Source organism: Archocentrus centrarchus, chromosome 17 (genome assembly GCF_007364275.1).
Source record: "Archocentrus centrarchus isolate MPI-CPG fArcCen1 chromosome 17, fArcCen1, whole genome shotgun sequence".
NCBI classification, from domain to species: Eukaryota; Metazoa; Chordata; class Actinopteri; order Cichliformes; family Cichlidae; genus Archocentrus; species Archocentrus centrarchus.
This window is the reverse complement of record NC_044362.1, coordinates 29,298,577-29,322,075: the sequence shown is the minus strand read 5'-3', so window position 1 is coordinate 29,322,075 and position 23,499 is coordinate 29,298,577. Positions and strand designations below refer to the sequence as shown.

Below are 23,499 nucleotides of genomic sequence, written 5' to 3'. Positions count from 1 at the left end.
GGGACACCGTAAAGTAGATTTAGGGTTGTAGTCTGAAAGCTTTGCAGATGACAGCAAAAACTGCAAGTTGAAGGTCAGACTTTTGTCAAGTTTACTTTTCCAACATCCTCAATTTTGTTAGTCGTGACTGGCTGTTTACAGGCACCAGGGATGAGTAATAATTTTAAAATCTGTGATGTGCTGGGTTTTTTTTGTTTTTTTTAAACTGTGAAAAACAGATGTTGATTAAAACCCGTGGAAAATCAGCCACTGTGGACACTTGGTTGAAAATGCACTGAAATTATGTTTTTAATGTAATGAAAATAAACAGATTAAGGTTTTCACTGGTGGTGTCAGACTGGATAATTCAAAAAAAAATCTCTAAAATATATTTATGATGGTTTGTCCACATTTTGCAGTTTTTTTTTAAAAACTGCAAAATTTATATTTTTTAAAAATAATAAATGACTGCAGACCATATGGGATAGTATAGATTGGCCTGAATGCAGTAGAGCAGCACTTTATTTTAGGGTCTCTGTAAGCATGTTTTAAAGAACGTCAAAAAAAAAAAAAACCCTGCTGTATTGAAATAGTAAAGCCTGCCTATGTCCGGTGTTGTAAAGAGAAAATGGAACTTTTTCTGCTTGTTTTTCCTCATTCAGAGGACTAACTTAATAAAAACATGAGCAATCCAACTTAACAGCCGTCCTTTTGTTCTGGCCACAGTGTGGTGTCACAGGAAGGTTATATTAAGACAAAATTCAGTTTCTGTCAAGCACTAAAAAGCAGTAAGTGTAATCATCATAATGGGCTACTGCAGTTGCATCTCAGGAAACACCCCAAAAAACAAATGACACACCTTAATACTGGTAATGCAGTGTTTAACCACACACAGGATTTACTATGGCTTTTCAAAGGCCACTTTAATATGTTTTAGTGTTTTTTTTGGGGGGGGGGGGTTGTTGTTTGTTTTTATTTTTGTTTTTTGTTTTTTTTTTTTTTTTTAAACCATCTGAGAGAGAAGTCATTCATGATCGATTAACTACTGGGTTTGTCTCTACTTGCTCAAAGGCCTCTGGTGTTGGCTTGTTGTGGAACAGCAAGAATCTGCTCGCAAGCATTAATGACTGAGACAAAGAAGAGAGATCTTTTAATATGTTCATAACTCATCTGCTTCAGCCAATCAGAAAAGTTGACTCAACATCAAGGCACCTAGCCCTTTAACCTGAGGTGCTGCACCAATGGCGTGTTTCCACTAGTACCTATTCAGCGCAAACTCAACACGGTTTTGTTTTTTGTTTCATTACAATTGGAATATGGTCAACCGGGACAAAGTCACTTGATGTTAATTGTGTGCGACTCAAACGCAGTCATTAGCTCAGAGACCTGCTACACTTTCTTGTCTCATCTGCCACCAAGCACAAAAACATCTGCACCTCGTCATTGGACCACGGTGTTTGTGTGTATCTATTTCAGTCGGGTTTTTTAAAATGGTGCGTTTGATTCTGGTTGCTCTCCTGCCTCAGCTAGTGACGACACTCCCTGGCCAATCAATGGCATGCCGTTCTTTGATGTCACACTTTTTTGGATTGCCTTGAACCCCGGATGAGTGGGTACTAAAAGATTACCTGGTACCAGGACCTAATGGAAAACCCTACAAACAGTCTCAAGTAGGTACTACAGGAAATGCGGCACAAGGCCCAGTATACAGGGATTATTTTGAACTGTGACTCTAGCAAAGCAATTCTACTAGAGTCCACAAATGAAGGCATGTTTCAGCAGGCAACATTTGTTTGGACTGGAAGCAAAATTAATTTCTTATTTCTAATAGATAAGCATTTCACTATTACTGAAATGAATGAAACCCCACTTTGTTAAAGCATGTGTGTGTGTTTGTAAATATACACAAAAACACTGGTGAATGAATTAGCAGCAGTGGCTCCAGTGTTATCTGCACAGCTGATATGAAAGAAAAGGTTATTGCATGTCCAAATAGAGAAATTTGAGGATTAAAATCAGTGAGGCTGTAGTCTTTTTGCATCAATAAACTGGTGGAATCTGAATGTTCAGTACTTCCTCCTCAGTATTTGCCTATGGAATTTTTGGCTTTTTCCCCACAGAGGTGTGAGCCGGAGCTGAAGGACATTTGTCAGCATTGGAGTTTGTTACTCAAGCAGAATCGTTTTTAGCTCGGCCATTTTGAAGGAAAAGTCGAGCTATTGTCATTGCCTTGTCATCAGCATCTGTTCCTCAAAACCTTTAATGTTGGCCATAACCTGAGAACGATGTGACCAACACTGAAATCATACAATAGATGCATCTACTAAAAATCTTGCACAAGTTCAAATCTCGGTGACCTTGACCTCAAGCTAAAGGTCAGTTTTAGTTTTCTGAAAACTTTCTGAATGCAATAACTTGAATGATCAATTCAATTCACACCAGACGTATACTGTTCAAGCCACACCCATCAAACTTCACACACTTGTTCACTGATTTTACTATAACAGCACTATAACAGAACAGCCAGGTGTTGGCACCCGTTTTGCCGTTCTCTTATTGTTTATCAAATGGTTAGAAACCAAAACAGGGTTTCATGCTTTTCAATAAATATAAAAAGTAAAGTAAATGACCCCCGATTAATAAAAAAATTAAGCGGGGGGTCATTTACTCAAGCAAATGTGCTTTTATTTAAATAACCATAAATCACAAGATGCCATGAACCTATTTAAAGTACCATGGGCTCTTGTTGTGCGCCCACCCCTTTTGTGCAGTCAAGGAAAAATGAACACAGTTGTGTTAGCAAGTTATCACAGACTCGGGGCATGTAGTTATGTCTAACAGACTGATTGTGGTCACCCTCCCAGAGCCCGTCTGAGCTAGAAGGAAAAAAATGTGATTACACAACGGTAACGGACGTGCTAGGGATCGTTATGGCAATAAACAAAGTTCAGTTGCTTTGAATAACGGACCAGTTACTGACTCACTCAATTTATCTACCTTCCCTGCCCACAAATACTCCCCCTCCTCCCACAAACTACCCTTATGTGTCTGACAGCCGTGGGGAAAACGATAAACACACACCCTCTCTCCAGAGAGCTGCTATACGAGGCCGGCAGCACGCTGCCTTGTTGACAAACTGCCTGCCAGTGGCTTGGTGCCCGGCTCTGGGCCAAAGGCTCTGCTGCTCTGACTGTTCAAACAGCCCGTCAGCAAACCAGCCCTGCAGCCTGTCTGCCTGCCTTCCCTCCAGTTTATTCCCCCTTTAGCAAGCTTGGCAGCAGCACACTTTCATCTCACTTGCAGCAGGTAGATAAGGCAAAATGTTGGAGGCAAATTGTTAGCCACTTTCTGCTATCAAGATGATGGTGATTTGGATGATTTAGTTAATGCTTTAGTTTGACCGGAGTGGGGCTTGCCTTTTTCAGTTTAGTTTTAGTTTAGGGCTGCAACTATCAATTATTTTAGTAATCAAGTTGTCTATAAATTATTCCATCGATACTTTATTATTGGGGTGTGCATGGACTTAATAATACTTAATAATTCAAATTTGTGCTCCTAAGTATGTTTTTTATTGCAGGTCAATTTTTAGTCACAAATGTGGGTGAAATGCTCGTCCTGACATGGTGACACCTGAGCGCCACAGAGTTTAAACTTTTGCTAGTTTCATTGTTTTTAAGTTTTCATAATGTAATATGAAGGGTATTAGTGGAGGGCATATTTTATAGGTTTCACATTATAAACACTTGTTGAAGGCAGTTAACTCAGTCATGTAGATCAAGTCTGAGAAAACAAAAGCACCAAAGCCTCATCAGGGAGGCTGTGAAGACAAATTTGGCCAAATTGACAATGAGGTTAACTAGATATTTAGTAGTAGTTAACTATGATAATGTTTGTTTAAACTCCTCAACTTCAAGACTTGTTAATCCTCCACAAAGGATGTGAATGTCATCAGTTGTTTTCATCTGATGTTGGGCTTGACCACTGGTGAGTTAAATCCATTGGTTTATATTTAAACTTCTTCAGTGACCTGTTTGCATTCCTGATGTATTTCACTTCACTAGTTACTGTAGCTACTATGCTTGCATCTCTTTTGAATGGGCTGTATACAAGGCCAGAGAGCCAACTGCCTTCAAGAAGTGTGATAGTATTGTAATTTCCTGAACTTGTGCATGTGATTGGTTTCCTCTGAGAACTCAGTTTGCAAGTTGTTTCCTGACACGCACACTCGCAGTCAATTTCTAGATCTCAAATGGATTTCTATCAGGTGATCTACAAATGTCCAATTCATTCAGATTGGACATTTATCGAACTTGAACCCGCCTGCTCCCAAACACAAAGCCTGTGCAGCAATGCTTGCATGGGAGTGTATTGGAAGACAGGGTTCTAGCCAGAAAAAAAAATTTCAGCCTAGTGTGCATGTGTGTTGGGGGGTGGGGCTAATTAAAATTAGCTTGCTGATGCTAAATGCCATGCCACCTTGCTAATTCAGTGACGTGAACAATTAGGTAATATGTATGTAATGTTCTGTGATTATGGTTGGTCCTATGGGTCATTGAAAGCACCTAAATCTGATTGGACCATGTGACTTGATGACGATAGGGAGTGTGGATCCCTCTAGTCTGTGTTCCAATGCTCTGAAATAAGATGCACCTTTACCTGCAGCTATTGTTGTTAAACATTCCTTTAGCAGCACAGCAGTGCGTTATCCTTGTGAATCTACGAAGACAAGAAACAGTCTTCTGGGATTTTATGTTTGATAGGAAGCCCAAAATTTTCCTTTGAGCTCCCTTTTTCCTCTGCTTCCCCCTCAGTTTCACACTGGTCACTATTTTGCCAGGACTGTCGCAAGATCGCACGTGCACTGGCCGTGCCCAGTGCAGTGAAATAATACTATAGTGCAGTGATCTAGCAGGAAAAAATCAGTTTGGTATCAGCAGTGGGGTGGTGTGCGCGCCCACTTGCTAATTGCAGTGATAGAACAGTTCCAATGGCGAACCGCTGAAATTATCTGCCCGGCACAAGACGACCTCAGCATGGCACAGTGCTGGGCAATCAACTGCTGGCTAGAACCCTGGGAAGATACCTGAACATGATGGGCCTGTAATTGTCTGAATTCATGTGTGAAAACTAGTCTGACAGTTTTATCTTTCATATGTAGTACTGGGGTTACTCAGTTACAGGAAAACATTAGTTGCATTTATTTTGGTATAGACACTTGCATTGAAGCAGATTTCCTTGAACTTCAATTATAATTCAAATTGAGGAAAAATAACAAGTGAATATAATCTCCCAGAGTCTGGTGGAAACTGTTTGGACTTGAGGTATGAGGATCTGTTTAAAGGCAAAACTAGAGAATTATTGCAGGGCAGGTGATGTGGCACACTGATAGTTTTGATGATCTTATTTTTAGTATTCCCGTGAAGATGAAATGTGAGGCAAATTAAAATTTGATTGCAAAGCCCTGTGTGGTACAAAGTGTACCAGATATTAAAGTTCATTTTGTTTTATTGGAAGTATTTGACAAGTTGTTGTCTTGGATTGTTTTGTTGTAGCCATTCGGTCCTTTGCTTTAAATGAAGTAGGAAATGTGTATTACAAAGTATACATGAAGGGATGTGTTAAATCACCCTTGAATGAGCTGATAGATCCTTCATGTTTGACAGTTCCTGGCCAGATAAGTTCTGCTTATTATTATGCATATCAGAGTATTTCCTTACCAAACAATCTAATCCATACAGCATTATTGATTTGGGAGCTTTGAATTGTCTAATTTCTATAAACAGGTTCTGCATGTGAATATGTTGATTCTGTAGGCATGGGACAAGATTTTTTTTTTTTTTTTGAGTATTACTGAACAATCACATTTGTGCAGGTTGTGGTTGTGTGCAGTTAAATGGTCTGTGTGGAGAGAATTTGGTCAAATGCACAAAATAACCACGGGATGCTGTTTGACATCCATTTAGCTTTTTATTAGCTTATTTTTAATTTGTCTGAGTTTGTAAAAATGACCAGCAGGCAGAAACAAACATTCTTGCCTGAATATCTGCTAGCTACATCAGAAGTCTTGAAGAAGCTGAAATCTGCCACTATATAATCCACTGGATACACATTTCTGTGCACCTGCCCGTGCAAACTGTTTGCTATTGCTGGTACAAGGAATCTTTTCTCTGAGATCACTGTTTATTTGTTCTTTGTTTTGTTTTTTAATGAATTAATGTGTTATTGGTATGCTTCTTGGACACAGTCTAAGTGTGACATTTTACAGTAAGAGGATGTCTATCCTTACCTGGTTTCCATCCATGTTTCTTGTAGGAACACCATCTCCAGCGGGCCATCTCGGCACAGCAGGTCTATGGCGAGAAGCGGGACAATATGGTCATCCCAGTACCGGAGGCGGAGAGCAACATCACCTACTATGACTCCCTCTACCCCGGAGACTACAAGATGCCAAAGCAGCTAATTCACATACAGCGTAAGTGGGCTTCTCTAATGGAAAGTATGTGATGCAGAAAGCAGAGAAAATCAGTGTGATGTAGTAGATTAGGGGCCCCAATTGTTTTCATTAGGCTATTATGGTGTTCCCTTCATTTATTTCCAATGTGTTAAATGACACGTGGGGGCTTGCTGAGCAAAAATTATACGCCGCAATGAGTCGAGCATTTCACATCAGCGTTACTTGCTTTTCTAATTTGAAAATTGTCACTCATATTATTTGATTTACTTCACCCTCAGCTCTATAAGCCCTAGAGTTTTTCCAAGAAGTAAAGGGGGGGGGGTGACCTGAACTGACATTTAAACCTCTCCTACATTGAAAGCAAGCCATTTAATAAAGTAGAAACTTGGCTTCTACATAAAGCAGTATAAAATGATCCCAGCCAATGTAGGTGGAGATGTTTTTGTTTTTATTGGCATAAGGCACATGTTTTTTGTGCTTTGAATTGTCATGTTTGTCAAAATAAATCAAGATTGCCTGTTTCAGTAATGAAATCTGAGAAAATTAGTTTGCTAGATGGCTTTGTTCAGTAACCATGACTGCGTCACAAGTGATTTGCCACAATTGTTTCTCAAAAGTAATTTGCTGTACCCAGAACGCAGTTATCAAATGACAGATTTTTGTTCTTTTTCTTTTCTTTTTTTTGTTTTCCTTTTCTTTTTTTTTTGGTCCTGTTAGAATAATTTCAAGGTTTACTCCTGGATGCTTTGAAACATGTAGAAAACTCAGTTTGGATCCGTTTCAGTTCTTGAAAGTTTAGTGTTTATACAAAGGTATTTAAAATTATACAAATGCAGTGGGGGTTTTTTTGTTTGTTTGTTTTCCCCCCTTCCACTGAAAATCCACATTTTCTTTGAGTCCAGTGTGTTTGTGTGCAAACATGCTGAATGTTAAAATTAAAAAATTAATGACCCTGCTCTGGTGAAAGCCAACTTGCCTTTTTACTCGTCAATAACCATATATCCCATCTGTTGTGCTTAATTGGTGTCTCGAGGTGAAAGTGAGTTGGTGTAATTAAATCTGAACTGATGGTTTCATCTTAAAGCTAAAGCTGCAAATACTGTGATCTGCACATCGTTTGTTCTGCGGTTGTAAGTACAGTTACCATGCATGTTTTCATTCAATTACAGCAGATGTGGCTGCATTCTTGATTTAGCATGTAGATGCAGCTGGCTGTGAGTTTTTAGGCAGTTAGTGGAGTCTAAAAATATGCGGTGATTTGAATAAGTCTGTGATGACTATTTGGCTTCAGACAAACTACAAGAAGGCAAATTTGATTCCAATTTTGTCAATAATGGAGGGAAAAATGGCTACCATTTTTGGATTAATTTTCTCTATGAACCTCTTGCTTTTTCCCTTACCTCATTTCTTAATAAATTCTTGGAGTTATTGAAAGAGTAGTTGTGAAGCTGCTAACTTATCTGCAAAAGAATGGTATAGTTGAAGAGTGTGTTAAAATTCAGAATTCATCACAGTACAGAAATGGCATTAGTGAAGGTTACAAATGATCTCCTTATGGCCCCTGACAGTGGCGTCATCTGTGTTTGTCCTGGTAGACCTCAGTGCAGCGTCTGATAGTGTTGACCATTTACATTGCCAAATTACTTGGATCAGAGGAAAATACTTCAGTTTAGTTAAAACTAAGTATGTGGAGGCTTTGCATTTATGATCTGTAACACACAAGTAATAAGATGAATTTTTGAAATGCATCTGTTTTTATTGGATCTGTGTGTTTATCTTATTTATAAATTGACTTTGCTGCCTTTTTTTTTTTTTTTTTAATAAAAGTTTGATTTATGTGCAAATGTTTTACTGTCCCTACCCACTTGATGATGGGCTATAATACGGCCTGTTATCTGGAGTGCATTTGACACTCTGGGCCTAAAAGAAGTACAGGCTGGAACAAGGTTTCCCTAGATGAACTGTTGATACTGTGGAAGTATCAACAGTTGGTTGCACTTGCCTTTGTCTCCATATCTCTGATGGTTTCTCACTTACCCAGTTTAAGCAGTACACAGGCATCTGATTGCTTTTGGCTCCCCATTGCTCTCCTTGATGCAGGTCGATTAAGGCTGCCTGTGCCTTCACCCCCGTCTGCCACCACAAACCTCTCTTGGTCTCGATATAGGGACGAGTGGTTTCCCTTGCAAGATGGGTTTTACAGAGGCCTGGTTTATGGCCTCTGCATTGATAGTTGTGCCAGCTGTGATGATATCACTGCCTTGTAACCATTTACCCTGATGCATATGGTGCACTGGACTTGCTGCAGTCTTATCAAGGATATGTTGCATCAGCACTGTTACAATGGAATAGAAGTTGTCAAAGCAGGAAATGGTGATCTGAGATTTTTTTTTTTTTTTTTTCTTTTTTTTTTTTTTTTTAGTCAAGCAGCTCTAGCAAGAGGTCCCATACATTATATCTATCTCTGTCCTGCAGAAATGGCCATCATCAGTTTTCATACACAAATGAATACAGTCTATTACATGATGCACCAAGGCATTTTTAGCACTGAGACCTACACAGTGATGTGGAAACTTCATGGGTCACAGCCCTCCTTACATTAGGTCACATAAAAGGCACTTGGAGTGCATGGTGGTGATGTTTGGAATGGAAATGGGATCAGTGACACTGATGTTTAAGTGGCATTTAACAGGCTGGCTTAAAAAATTGAGGGGGGAAGAGGGAGCGATGGGCATAATGCCGCTGTGTCTACACTCCACAACAAACACCCAGATAATCTTTGTTCATTGGTTCCAGTCAGTCTCCAGGCAGCCCTTCCTTCCAGTTGTCTAAAAGGGCAAATCTGGTCTAATTAAGCCTGATAATCATCCAGTGCATCCCTCGTCTTCTGAACACTCATTTATTCTAGTTAATTGTGGACATGTTAATTTAAGATTATATATTTTGTGCAGGAGGTGGTTTGTTGTAGTTTGGTCTGTAATGACTGTTTATACTGTCCTTTTATTGAATTGGTTCTTTTAAAAAAAAAAAAAAAAATCTATTTGAATAAATGTTAAGGATCATTTGAGATCCAGACATAGGCTGTTGAATGAGTCCATGTTGTCTGCATCTTAAGTAAAAGTGTAGGTGGTTTCTGAATCTGCAGGGTTTTCTTCTCGCACTTCCCATTGAAATGTCTGCACAGTCTGTCACCTGTACACTGCAGCCTTTTCTGTTTAACACGGAGTCATTTTCCTTGGTTGTGGTTGTTTCTCTTTTTGAGGAGAAAATTGTAATATGTTTCATAAAAATTGTTTGGGTAGTTTGAAAGTTGGGTCTCTTTTCCATTAGCGCCGACTCGACTCTTCTCTGTTTTGGTTGCTTTTCGTTATAGTTAACTATTGCCTCAATGTGGGTGGGGACAATATAGCAAGGTGGCCTCAAAAGTCCTGTGATGTAATTTGTATGCTACACAAATGTCTAGCTTCCTCTGGATTCTGCTGTCAGCCACCATGCACAAAAACATCTGCAACATCTGTTAGTATGTAGCCATTTCCTTTGTTGCTGGGTTTCAGAAATGGTGGGTTTGGATTCTTGTGAAGGAGTCAGTCTCATAACTCATCTGACATCACTCCCTGGCCAATCAGTGGCGTGAAATCTAAAACTTTTGGCTCGACTCAGCTTGTGTGGAGCCCAGACTGAGTAGGTACTAAAAAAGTGCCTGTTACCAGGTGATACCACCTTATGGTACACCCTAAAAACCAAGTAGAGTTGAATAAATACTTGTGGAAATGAGGCATTAGATGTTCAACGAGATCAAAGCAACCAGCGCGATGTTTTGTATAGCTTCTTGTAGTGCCTTTAGGCATTATCAAAACAATCTTTCTTTTTTCCCCTCCTGCAGCTTTCAGCTTGGACACAGAGCAGCCAGATTACGACCTGGACTCAGATGATGAGGCCTTTGTCAACAAGCTGAAAAAGAAGATGGAGATCAGCTACCTGCAGTTTGAGGAGATGATTGACCGGCTGGAGAAAGGCAGTGGACAACAGGTTAGAACTGTTAAAATGCCTTATAAACAAATTCAGCTTTGTTACAAAATTAGATTCACCATTTGAAGATCTTTGATATTGTATTAAATAGTTGATAACACAGATTTGAAACCACTGACATGATTTTCACAGCCTGTGAGTCTTCCTGAGGCCAAACTGCTGCTGAAGGAGGATGATGAGCTCATCAAGGAGGTCTTTGACTACTGGAGTCGCAAGAGGAAAAACAGCAAAGCCAACTGTCTCATCCCCAACGTAAAGCAGGAGAAACGGGATGGCTCCAGCACCAGTGACCCCTATGTGGCCTTCCGGCGACGCACTGAGAAGATGCAAACGAGGAAGGTCAGTACTTCACGGTTTTAATTTTTTAGATCCATGTGTGTCAGGATCAGTTAAGACATCTTGATGATGTCAAACTGAGCCTAATTTTAAAAAAAGAGAATACATCTATAAGTCAAAAGTCACATTTATAATGGGTTAGTTCCTGGTCTAAGTTATCCTTTTGTTAAATTTCTGAAATCCTATGCAATCTACAGTTGCTTTTTTGGGGGGGAGTGTTTTTTAATGCTCATCCTTTTTTAAATTTCCCTTGACCACTTAGAACCGTAAAAACGATGAGGCCTCCTACGAGAAGATGCTGAAGCTTCGCAGGGACCTCAGCCGAGCCGTCACCATCCTGGAAATGATCAAAAGGAGGGAGAAGAGCAAGAGAGAGCTGCTGCACCTCACGCTGGAGATTTTTGAGAAGAGGTAAACCTGCCTCAGGTTGCACACATATGTGATGCTATTTTTTTCTTCTTTTTTTTTTCTCTTTTCTTTTGGGGGGAGGGTAAACTGCAATCAAAGAACAGTTGATGCAAGGTTTTTGCTTGTTGGCACTTTTTTCCCCCCATTGGTGTATTTTAGGGGTTTAAATGTGGTGGTGTGCCAAATGAAATGACTTTGAAATGCCACCGCTTTAATTTTATGAACGTATCCTCTCCTTTTCATACAGAAATGTCATGTCAGACTTTGGCGGTGAGGTTATGGCAGAAGTTCTGGCTGAGCGGGCACTGGTGAGGCCACAGATCATCCCCCTGGTCCCACTCACCAACCAGTACAGACATCAGGACCACATGGACCTCAAGGATTACAAGTCTAAGGTGAGGCCATGGAAAGAGACACACACACACACACAAAAATAAATTAAAAAATCTGGCATAAGTTGAAGTTGCTTATGTGCAGAATTAAAGCGGTCAGGGTGTCAGTAGCATTGTTGATGTGTATATGGGGACATTTAATAATCTTAAAAATCTTTCTATAAAGACACAACTGCTTAAAAACCAAGAAATTAAAGTGAGAAGGTTGTTTTGAAATGGTATTTTATAATGGTATTATAAATATTTTAAGAGGAATGCTGCACAATATTAAAGGTGTTTGTTTTTTTTTAAATCTCCTCTGCAATATCATCAAGATCCTCTCCTCTCCTCTCCCCTTGTAGCCTGAGAAGACAGAAGTTCCCCGGCAGAAGAGGAAGTATGAGAAAAAGCAGAAGGCGCTGCCTCCATCATCAGGCACGCCCCACCATACAGGTCCTGTCGTCTTCAACGCCAAGGACCTAAACCAGTATGACTTCCCCAGCTCGGATGATGAACCCTTCTCCCAGGTACTTAAACAAATACACTCATTCATACACATCCACTTTTTGTGTGTTGACCTTTTATTTCCACTAAACATGGTTCTGAAATTGTATTTTTTAACAAAGTGGCAGCAGCTGTGATAAGGTTCGTTAGCTACCAAGCCAAAAGAACTTGTTGAACAGGTATGGGTTTGACAACAGGAAGAATGAGGAGAAGGCCACCTGTCTGTATTAGCCTTAATGTTTTTTTTGTTTTGTTTTTTGGGCCCGAAAACCGATGAGAGAGCAGAAAACACTTTTCTGGCTGCATATTGTTTGATGGGGAGTTTGTGGAGGTGTACGTATGTGGCGAACCTGAAGGATGCTAAAGGACAGTACCAAGCACAGCATAGTTCACCCTGCTGCTGCTGCCTGGCAAGAGAGTCATGTCACCTGCCATACTAACAGTTTTCCAAGAAGTTTCTTTACTCAGACTGAGTAATTTAAAAATAAGTACATCATTGTTCAATTTGATTCCGTTTATGAATTTAAATCTTTTTATAATCAAAATCAAATAAACTACTAGCAGCGAAGCTCTTATTTCTTTGGTTAGAAATGAAGCTCACCCCTTTTCCTTTACAGTGATGTGTTTTAGTCCTTTACTGAATCGTTACTCATTTTAGCTCAAACCAAGATGACCAAGTGGGCCTTAGATTTTTTTTTTTTTTTTTTAATTGATCTAGAGGAAATAAAACTTAAAGGTTTTCATAGTTGAACCTCGGTTGCCTGCAGCTGCATTTGTCTCTGGCTCAGGTCTCTCACCCGGTCCATTTTGGGTAGCGTGACAGTTGGCAGTCAGCTTGCCCTGATTTGCCCTGTTGCAGGTTCTTTTCGCTTGCCCTGTGGAACTGTGTAGGCCTCCTGAGGAGCAGAGGTGTGCTGCTGCCTGGGGTGCTCTTTATCCCTGTCTGCACTTGCAGACCTATTGCAGTGAAAGAAGTCAGAAACTCCTCCAGGTCAGGGCCTAATGCTGTACTCTATAACCGTCTGCCCCCCAGCAGCCTTACTACTACTTTTTTTTTTTTTTCTCTCTCATTTATTTGATTTTCATTTTTAAAGTTTAAGGAAATACCCAGTGAAAGGATGTCTTAAAGTTTGTGTCAAATGATGAATGCAAAATTGGCCAACACAGTCGTTTCACTGTAATCCAGCAGCCTTAGCTGTGAGACTGCAGAAATAATCCTCCACACTCCACCACAGAAAAGTGATTTAGTCACAGTTTAAAAAAAAAAAAAAAAAAAAAAAGTAAATGTTTTTGTGAGTCGTGTAAAAGGACATCAGCTATCTTGTATTGCTTATTTATAAAGTACAACACCTGCTGGAAACACTGTTCATTTCTGTCTCTAACTACTTGGCCGTCCAAATGCACTGCAGCCTCTCTTTGCTGCCACTCAAGTGATGAGTTCTACCACTGCACTCTGACCTTTGTCTTTACAAATCCTCTCAAAATTGTCCAACCCACAGTCTAGGGGAAAAGAAAAGTTTAAGTCAGAGCTTCTGGCTTAAGTTCTCCAACTTCTGCTCTTCAGCTGACCTTACACTGACCTCTCACCTCTTTTATCCACAGCTGCACTCAGGCTCTTCGGAAGCAGAGGAGGAGAACGACCCAGACGGTGCCTATGCCTTTCGCAGGAAGGCCGGCTGCCAGTACTATGCTGTAAGGAACATAACCTTTTGTTCCTGTAGAGAACACCTTAGTTTCTGTAATGAATGTAAATTAGGATCCTGTGTTTAAGGAAACCCATGCTGCCTTGTGGATGTTCACCTTTTAAATAAATGCATCCCATGAGAGAATACTGGACAGCATTGTTCAAGTTAAAGGCTTGTAGTTAATTTTGAGATTGAAGCTTGATTCTTGACTGCAGAGATCAGATGTACTGAACCCAGAAAACAGGATGCTTTAGTTCACCTTTTATTTACCCTATCCCTCCTGTCTGTCCTCCCAGGCTCGTCAGGATCGGGTGGGTAGTTGGCCGTGGTGTGGACCGTGGGAGGGCGGTTTGTCAGAAGCTCGCTTTCGCTACAGTCTCACCACACTCACCATGCCACGGCGATGCCTGGGCATGGCTCGACGGCGCATAGGACGAGGCGGGAGGTGAGTTCACAAAATCTTTTTCTTGTTAAACTGCTTATCATAAAAGTGTGGTCAGTGGCAGTCATGGTTTGATAACAGAAAAATTAGCCCAAGAGTCTGAGATTTTTTTATTTTTTTCCCCCCTCTTCGTCTCTCAGGGTGTTGCTGGACAGAGCACACACAGACTTTGACAACATTTTCCACAGACTGGATCCAGACATGCTCAACCTGCCTCTTCCTCGGTCTCCTCCTACTCCTCCTCCCCCTACTCCTACAACTACTTCACGCTCACCGGCCACCGACAAATTAGCCAGTACCTCAGAAACAAATACCTCGGAAAGAAGTTCATCCTTCAACTCCTCTCTTTCCCCTTCCTCCCCCACTTCCACGGACCTCAGTCAGATACTGTTGAATATAAAGTCGTGCCGATGGAGGCACTTTAGACCACGGACACTACCACTACATGAGCTGGACAATGCCCACCCTCTATTTAGGAGGCTGAGCCGAAGCCTGAGGCGCCCACTCTTGGCCTCTGCTCCTGGGAGGCAACCTTTTGGCTCTCAGCGTCCAGGGAGGGTTGTCCCTGCACCCGCACCCATTGCTGGTACGTGGCTTATCTGACTTAAAACACACACATAAATGTGCTCTTTGGGGCTATATTGGTTTCATAATTTTACACCCATGGAAATGGTGACTGTAGGTTAATGAATTTTTTGTTTTGACACGTTTTTTGTTTTTTTTAATTAAACTCCCCTAGAAAGTTGTCCCATTATAAACAGTTTGCAAAGTTTTCTTGAAAGAGTAGGGCTGCCGCTGGTTAGGACCCTGCACTAGTCTGAGATCATATTGAGTAAAACATGGAGCTAATTGTGTGAGTTTTGATCATCTTAGGTGTCAGAAAGCAGGATTATCCAGGGTCTGCTTATTGACTAACAGCTTTGTCCAGGTGGCTACATCCCTTGTTTATAACTGTGCTGTCCAGTCATTAAATCATTCAGGATGCAGTTTTTTTCACACATTTCTATTTAACTGACTGATTGTGGCAGGGGGTGGGTAAATGTCATGGCTAAAAGGAAGTAAATGCACACTTAATTTATCTTAATTTATAAGTGCTCCTTTGCAAGTACTTTAATAATCTAGAACATTGTGCATGAATGAATAACTGATTATCATTAGCTGCGTCACAAGTGATGTATTCAGATTTCAGCTCCACCATCCTAGACTGCAGCTGGTGTTGGTAGTCTTCAGTGAGTTTGGCATAGCAATACATGAACCAGCTCTCCACCTACTGCAGGTTCTGAATAGCATGGTCCTCAGGCTCATAGCAGATCTTCAGAGTAGAACAAAGTGCGTTCTTCCAACGGCAGTACAGAGTGGTGGATCTGAGAGTAGGCCAACAGGGAAACACAAAACAGGGGGGGTTCTGGGCTAGATGATTACATGGATGCTGTTTTCTTGGAGAGTTGGAAAAAGTAACAATGCTAAAATGAGTAGCTTGCTGAGGACACGTTCAAGTGAGGTTTTTCTTTTTTAAATTATATTTTAACCCCCATGTTTGCGTCTTTGTATTTCCTTTGTTTACTGGCAGTACAACAATTGCAGGACCGTCAGTTGTCCTCCAGCTGCATTTAGAAAGTTTTAATTTTTTTGTTCATCTAACACAGCTGTTGCTTGGCATTCATAAAGTTTCACCTCCAATCACTCCCATTCTTCAAGGTGTCAATTAAAGCTAGATTATATAAATTAATTCATGAGATGTGCTGGGTTTGTTGGTGTTTGGACACAGCCACAAAGGATTGACTACAGATGAAATGGCACAAGTCCCTGGTGGTTTTACTGTGAGGGCATTCAGGCGGTGGATGTTTTTAATATCGCTACAAGCTGTTTTGTGCATGGAAAAAACAAAAAAAGTTTCTTATGGATTTGTTCTTGAAAAGGTTCACCGCGAATCTGAGACACAGATGTAATCAACACATCTTCCCAGAAACTCTACTTAAATGCACATTGTGTGTGAGCAAATGTGACAGCTGCATTTAGTGTTTAAGTAGATGCAAAATGGACTTTGCGGCTAATTACAACACCTGCAGGGTATTTTCTGCATAACCAAACAAATGCAAGTACCTGAAAATGTGATAGAAACATTTTATGCTGCTGTTTATTCGGTGGTGTTCATAATGTACAACTCAACTGTTTGCATACATAAAACTGATTTCTTCAGGAAATTATATTGCACTTGGTTGCTTGTGGTGATCTAGCAAGGTTAAGATAGCCAGCTTTGTGACGCTGAACACGAGACTTCAAACACACTCGTTAGTCTTGCTTTGTAGTGCCACTCCTCTTCTGTCAGTGGGGAAATCTGAGAATGTATTCTGGAGTACCCTGGGTTTACCCGAAGCTTGGTGACTGGATTTCTTTCACTACCATGTATATGTTTGTGAACCAATGCTGTATTATTTTATTGTACTACAAAAACAATCGGAAGTAACCTGTATAGTACACTCAATAAAAATATAAGCCCACAAACCCAAAAGGTTAAGTTAAAATGACCTATCCCTAAACGTGCCCATGCACTCCAGGAGGAATGGGGCAGCATCCCACAGGCCACTCATTGAGACCATCTGGTGGTGTCTATGCACTGCAGATGTATGACGCCAGCGGTGGACACGCTCGGTACCGAGTGCTGTGAACTCTGATCGCTGACCACGCTGTGTTCGCTTTGTGATAACACATGGACTGTTGCATAAAGATCTCAAACACTGGTTGCTATTGAACCCTGAAATGATACTGAGTGTACACACAAATTGTTGTGCTTATACATCGTTGATTAGTTAGGAGATGAAATGGAGAAACTGTTTTGTGCATTTATATTTTTGTGTAAATTGGATGCACTGATTACCAAGCATTGGTCTGACTTTTTAATAGATAACATTTCAACACTAAAAACTGACGTTGCAATAATGCTTGTTCAGTAATGATTTATTTTTTGGGTTACGTCATTCATTTTATTGGTCCTCCTATGGCGGTGACATTCCAGAATTGGCAATAAGAAATAAGAATCTCATTGCAGTACATTAGACACAGTATTTCTGAAAGATGCAGTATGTATTATTGTCCCCTGACATGTCTTTACGACCAACTGGTCACTATTTGGTTTAAATATTCCATATTGTGAAAATCTCTTCGGTGCTAATTTTTCTTTGCGTCGGATCTGTTGGCTTTATCCCAGCACATCCTTTTTCTTTGCAACTAAAACAATGTATTGGAGAGAGTAAACAGAATTGGTATCTTCATCTTGTGGAAATGTAAGATGATGTGAATCTGTAACAAACTTTTTCTCTCTCTCAGCTTTCACAGCTGAACAGTACCAGCAGCATCAGGAGCAGCTGGCCCTGATGCACAAACAGCAGCTGGAGCAAGTCCAGCAACAGCATGCCAACAGCACCGCCACTGCCAACAGCACCCAGGTCAGTGTCCAGCTCAGCTGTCCAGCAGCAGTTATGTCCATTATATTTTATTTATTTTTTTCCCTTTAATCTGCACTTGTAAACCTGATACTCTCTCTCTCCTGGCAGTCCCTGGCAAATACGTTGGACCAGGTCAGTGCTCAGTTTGCCGCCTCGGCCCTCGTCACCGCCGACCAACTGCTGGCTCTGAAAACCAAGGAGGAGCTAGGACTGGGAGGCGGAGTCAACGGTGTTCTCTCCCCCTCAGGTATAACAGCTTCTCACACAACTAGACACGCAAGCAACATTGTTTACTACCGAGCACCTAATTCTTAGTTATTTGTACTTTGAAAATAAAACTACATTTTATTTATTTATTTTTAACCTAACAGCTGTCTTTAAAATGAAAAGTCCACTTTACCAAAAAGTTAAACAGTGACACTGAAAAGACAAAAGCAAGCAAAGGGACTAAAGTAATTATAGCACTAATGCCCTCAATATTCTGCACAAAGGAGCAGATGGTAATACAATAGAAATTGAACAAAACCTACAAAACCAACACCCCCAACAACTGATGCCATTTCAGGGAGGAGTGTTTGGTAGATAACCGAGAAAAGTGACAAAAGGGAGTTTTCATTCAGATTAGTCTGCAGATAGAAGCGGTGCACAAAGGCTCTGTCCTTCACAAATAAAACTGCTGCAACCTCAAAGTCAGATAATCAGTGAATTTTTGCTTCAATGCTGATTTTAGTGAAGGGGGGGGGGGGGGGGGGGGGGGGGGGGGGGGGGGGGGGGGGGGGGGAGATCCCTATTGGTGCATGCAGGTTTAACTGTTCATTCTCCAAGTTTTTATTAAAATTAAAGTTTCTGTTCAGCTAGGTGACACTGCGGCTGTGAAACCTGTGTGCACATCTACAGGAGCTGAAATTACTGTGCATATTCAGTGCCCCAAAACGGGAAGACCAGAACAAAACTGTTTATAATTAAAACTTTGCTTCTATAAATCCTGTTTATTCCAACCCCCCCCCCCCCCCCCCCCCCCCCCCCCCCCCCCCCCCCACTTCAGGTGTCTACAAGGGCTTGCACCTTTTGAGCACAGCGTCCCCATCCCCTGCCGCCCCGGCTCCTCCCACTGCTACCACAACACCTGCCTCGCTCCACCCCTGCACCACCAGCTCCACCTCCACCAACAACAACAACGGCACCACTCACCCTGCCAACACAGCTACCACTAACACCACCGCCACTCAGGTCCTGCTGGGAAACAACAACAGCAGCCTCCGTCTGAGTGTTCCCGCCACCAAACGCATCCCTGCCCCCCGGACGCTGAGCACCACCATGTCTACATCCGCCTTAAAGTTTGCCCACGCAGCAGCCGCCGCTGCCAACTGTCAGAAACCTAAGGTCACTACAGCCTCAGCCTCACCGCTGGACATAGTGCCCAGGTGAGGAAAAATAAAAACGCCGAATGGGTGAAATGGGGATTTTCTAATAAGTCCAGTTTCTGACACTGGAAGTGGTAGAGAAGTGTGATACAAGATTTTTAGCATTGTCATAACTTCAGTTTCTCTGAAGCGCTTTAGCCTGCTTTAGACCTCTAATCTTGGCATTATGAATAGAAGAAAGTTAAAGTTACAGCCCTGTTTTACTGCAGGAATTTTTAGACAATGTAGTCAAAGCCATGGCCACGAGTGTAGCTTATAGTTAAGCTGCCTACCTTCAGCTTTCTAGTCTTGGTGTCACTCGCACTGCTTTTGTAGTGTGAGAGCAGCTGTGTTCCAGGGCAGGACCAAAACGAGACGGCTACTGTTAGACTTAATTATAGAACTGGACCAAAAAAAAGCTGTACTGTTCTGTGTGTAGCATAAGGCTGCTTGTTAAGAAGTTTGCGACCTGTGGCATGGGTTCATGTGCCTGATAAAAATCTGTCCAAAAGAAATGTCAGAGCAGCGATACAATTTACTGTCATTAAATGTGTGGGTGTGTAGTTGAGATGAAAATACAGATTGAGTTGAGGATGGGTGCGTCCTGAAATTTGAGTTCCTGACGTCACTTCTCGGTATTTATCTAAAATAACAGAGCTGAAAACGTCTCAATCTACGTCTTACTCAAAAATAACACTTCTAATCTAGCACTTTGTAGCATTTTATTTTGAAAGGTAGCACACTTTTTTTTTCCTTTTGATATAATTTGTTGCTTTGTAGTTTGTAGAAACATGATTAATAAGACCATCAGAGCTCCTTTAAAGGAACCGCTATTTCTCGGTTTTCAGACAACTAAAGTTGCAGGTTTGTTTGTGCAGTGGGAAAGGCTCAGCGCTAGATGAACTGCTTCAAATGTTCACATCTCCGTGCTAACAGTTTGTTCTACTGTCCCTTTTCTTCTTTTGCCCTCAGGGAGAATCATGAACAAGACAAGCCAGCACTGAACAGTCTATCAGAGAACACAGTGGCCATGGAGGTTACGTAGCCTCTCGTACACAGCTCGGAGGAAGCGTGACTCCTTTTTGTTTTTTTGTTTTGTTTTTGTTTTTTTAGGTGCTATGCATCATTCGATAGTCGTGAATGCAAGTGGTGGGGGACTGAGCATGCAAGGCTGGGTTTCCATGGCAACTGTTTTGGGACTTAATTGCAATGCTCGTCTCATACAATTTTTTTTTTTTTTTTTTTTCCTCCCTTCTCTCCCCCCATATTTTTTTTTCTCCCCCATTTGTTACTGTTAATAGGAGATCTCTGTAAATTCTTAATATGGCAATTATATGTACAGTACTGCATATTTGTAATACCCCTCTCCCCACCCCCTGTTCTTGTATATAACATTACTTGAATACAGAATTGTTCATTTGTGATGTTTTGCACTCAATATAAAAAAAAAAAAAAAAAAAAAAAAATCAAAATTAAAAAGAGAAAACGACAAACTGCAACTGGTGCGAGTATGGGGTGTGAAAGTTATACCACAGAAAAATGTATGTCATCACGTGCATGGTGCAGAACCTGCTGTTTGATCTATTTATTGTGCCGTGTTTACAGAGGTTTTTTTTTTCTCCCCCCTCCCCCCCCAATTCATCATTTTTATTTTTATACACTGTATCCCTCACCGGTTCCCGTGCTGTAGTCAGTGTTTAGCTAGATTTAAACAAAAGAGAAAAAAAAGTCCCCACTTTTTTTGTTGTTCTTTTTTGGATGTTGTGAACATGGTTGGGGGGGGGGGGTCACCCGTTTTTGTTGGCTGTTCTTCCGCGATGTTCCCATGTGTCTGTTTAAATCCACGCAGACGTGCGTTCATTAAAGATTGAGGCGCAGGGCAGTAGATGTGAGTTCGGCCCTTTTCAGATGCGATGTGAAGCGTTTGGCTCGGTCTCTTAAATTGACGGCACCGTTTAAAGTTCACTTTTAACGTTTCTTACACCTTCACTCAGACATATCGGGGGCAGTGACAGGTGGCGAGCTGCTGTGATATCTGCAAAAGACTTCTTACGTTTCTGGCCGTGAGCATTGTGAGGTGCAACCACACTTTTGAATGTTTATTTGACCAACATCTGAGAGCGGGTGCTGTTGACCGAGCTGTACCGCTGCCGCCTGCGCACACAGGCTCAGAGCTTTTCTGGATCGGGAATAGCCAGGATGTGTCATAGGTAAATGTTTTAATCTCATTACAAATCTAAAACTGAATTTAGAAATAAAATGTCATTGCTGTTTAACGCAGCGCACAGAAACGCACAGGAATCATGCGCAGATGAAATCTAGTGCGGGCTTATCCGTTAATGTGACTCCAAGCAATCCGATGCGCTAACGTGAGCGGTGCGCTCATTGAGACGCGAAGCCGCCACGTTCGGGTGCCGTCAGATTAATGGAAATGTCTGAAAGGGGCTTTTGTTTGTAGGCATCAGTTTGTCAGTGGGTAAATCTGTCTCCACAGAGCTCTTCCATACATATATTATTCCTGAGACAAGTAACAAAACAATGGGGATAAAGACTTTCCTAGAAGACATTGCTGCTTCTGACTTATCTAAGCACTATTTATTATAATTTTATTTTCTTTTTGGTTTTATTTTTTTTTATTTTTTTGATTGATGCTGCTTTTGTATAATTTTTGGCCTCTGGTTTCAACCAGATGACCTTATTTACTTTTAGTTTTCTCTAAAGGATAATCCCCACCCCTCAATTTTCTTTTTTTAAACACATATTTTTGTATCTTTTTTTTTTTTTTTGGTAATTTTTCCACGAAAGACTTCATTCTTTTGTTACTTGCTGTTCTGAAAAAAGAAAAAAACTATAAGGGAGTTAAAAAAAAAAATGCAGTAACTGACATTTATCATTCCAGCTTCTGTATAATAAGGAACATGTATCAATTGAGAGGAAAAAAAAAGATATAAAACCATTTTCTCTACTTTTAAAAACTCCAGAAGGCTGAAAGGCCATGAACCACAAGTTATCGGGTGCCTTCATTTGGGAAAAAAGGAAAAAAAAAAACTTAAAAAAAAAAAAACTCTCTTCTGTGAAGAGGTTGGTACTGAACAAGGCTACTTGTAGTTTTTCTTTGTCTGTACCACAATCCCAATGCCCATTCCAGTGGCCCAGTTGATTCATGAGTTTGTTTCCTTTTTGTTTTTGTAAACCCTTCCACCGCACACATACACACATGGGAAAGACTTAAGAATCCTCTTGAATTGTCACAAAATGAAATAAAAATCCAGGGCATTATGTGTTTTGACCAACACGTCTCATTTGTTTTTGTTATTTCTGGTTTTCATGTGTCTGTAAGCGAAGAAGCTCGCGCCCTCACGGCAGGAGTGTCAGGTTGACTTCACGAGCCACGCGGAGCCAAATTTGGTCTCAAGAAAAACCGTCTAATCCGCTGCATGGAAACATTTAATGAACCAACCGATCTCGCGTGCAAAATAGATGAACAACCTGAAATAAATTAAACAGCTACACTACTTTTTTTGGTTTCAGTGATTCGCAACTAAAACTGGAATTTGGGACTGATCGTATCCTGTCAGGAACAAAAATATTGATTACACTGCACAACTTACTGTTTGAACTTTATACTTGCATTACTTTGACACTAAAAGACAGTTGTCTATGTAAAACCTAAATGGTGTCAGTCTGTGTTTCTACACATATACTTCAAAAATTATATAATTTTTCATTCAAGTACTTAACGAGAGGTGGTTAATTGTAACTAGTGAGTTGTATAGCTGGATTTAGGTGATCATCTGCAGTTGAAATGCTTTCAGTCATGTCAGTGAATAGAAACTGCTGATTTTTTTTTTTTTTTTCTTATAAATTTAATGCAAAAAAAATTTGGATTTTTTTGGAAAATGAAGACGGTACAGCTGGAAGTCGGCTGTCAGCTGTCAGTTCCACACATTTCATAACTATAATTGTTTATGAAAGTGCACACTCAGCACTTTCAGTGAAGTGCTTAAAAGGCACAAAGCTGCAGAAAAGTTGTATAGCAGCAGCCTGCGGTTGTATGAGCTCTGTTATGATGCGTTTTGCGCAATAAAAACACTTCCCTAAAAGAGTCATTCAAATGGATAATATAAAGTCTCAAGACTGCATATGTAGCTTAGTTCTGTTCCTCTAAGAAGTCACTGTTGGCAGTTTTGGTTTGTACAAAGTAAAAAAAAATGAAGGGGTGACAATTGTGGCTTTAATTGCTAGAGGACCTTAAGTTTAGATACTACAGTATAAAAATAATCTTAACAAATCTAAGCCTGCAAAAATCATTTCTTTAAGTATATTTTAACAGGATTCTGTTCTATATGAATTATTGGGCTTCTATAACAGGTGCATCCATAGTTGTGCAGCATTTTAACGTGGCAGTTGCTGAAGGTGAAGCAGTCTCTCCCTTTTTCTTG

General features: G+C 40.7%; 1 protein-coding gene across 2 annotated transcripts in view; it reads left to right on the top strand.

Moving 5' to 3' along the window:
* LOC115795724 (enhancer of polycomb homolog 1-like) overlaps positions 1-22,346 on the top strand; it is a 35,648-nt gene extending 13,302 nt beyond the window's left edge. For both annotated transcript variants that reach the window (XM_030751769.1, XM_030751768.1), the window contains 13 exons: positions 6,292-6,451; positions 10,317-10,462; positions 10,595-10,801; positions 11,061-11,209; positions 11,454-11,601; positions 11,940-12,104; positions 13,684-13,773; positions 14,063-14,211; positions 14,349-14,794; positions 17,536-17,654; positions 17,763-17,901; positions 18,700-19,078; positions 20,030-22,346. In XM_030751769.1, coding sequence (XP_030607629.1) covers positions 6,352-6,451; positions 10,317-10,462; positions 10,595-10,801; positions 11,061-11,209; positions 11,454-11,601; positions 11,940-12,104; positions 13,684-13,773; positions 14,063-14,211; positions 14,349-14,794; positions 17,536-17,654; positions 17,763-17,901; positions 18,700-19,078; positions 20,030-20,102 — 2,310 coding nt within the window. In that variant the 5' untranslated portion in view covers positions 6,292-6,351 and the 3' untranslated portion in view covers positions 20,103-22,346. The remainder of the gene's footprint in view (positions 1-6,291; positions 6,452-10,316; positions 10,463-10,594; positions 10,802-11,060; positions 11,210-11,453; positions 11,602-11,939; positions 12,105-13,683; positions 13,774-14,062; positions 14,212-14,348; positions 14,795-17,535; positions 17,655-17,762; positions 17,902-18,699; positions 19,079-20,029) is intronic.
* The last annotated feature ends 1,153 nt before the right edge of the window (positions 22,347-23,499 follow it).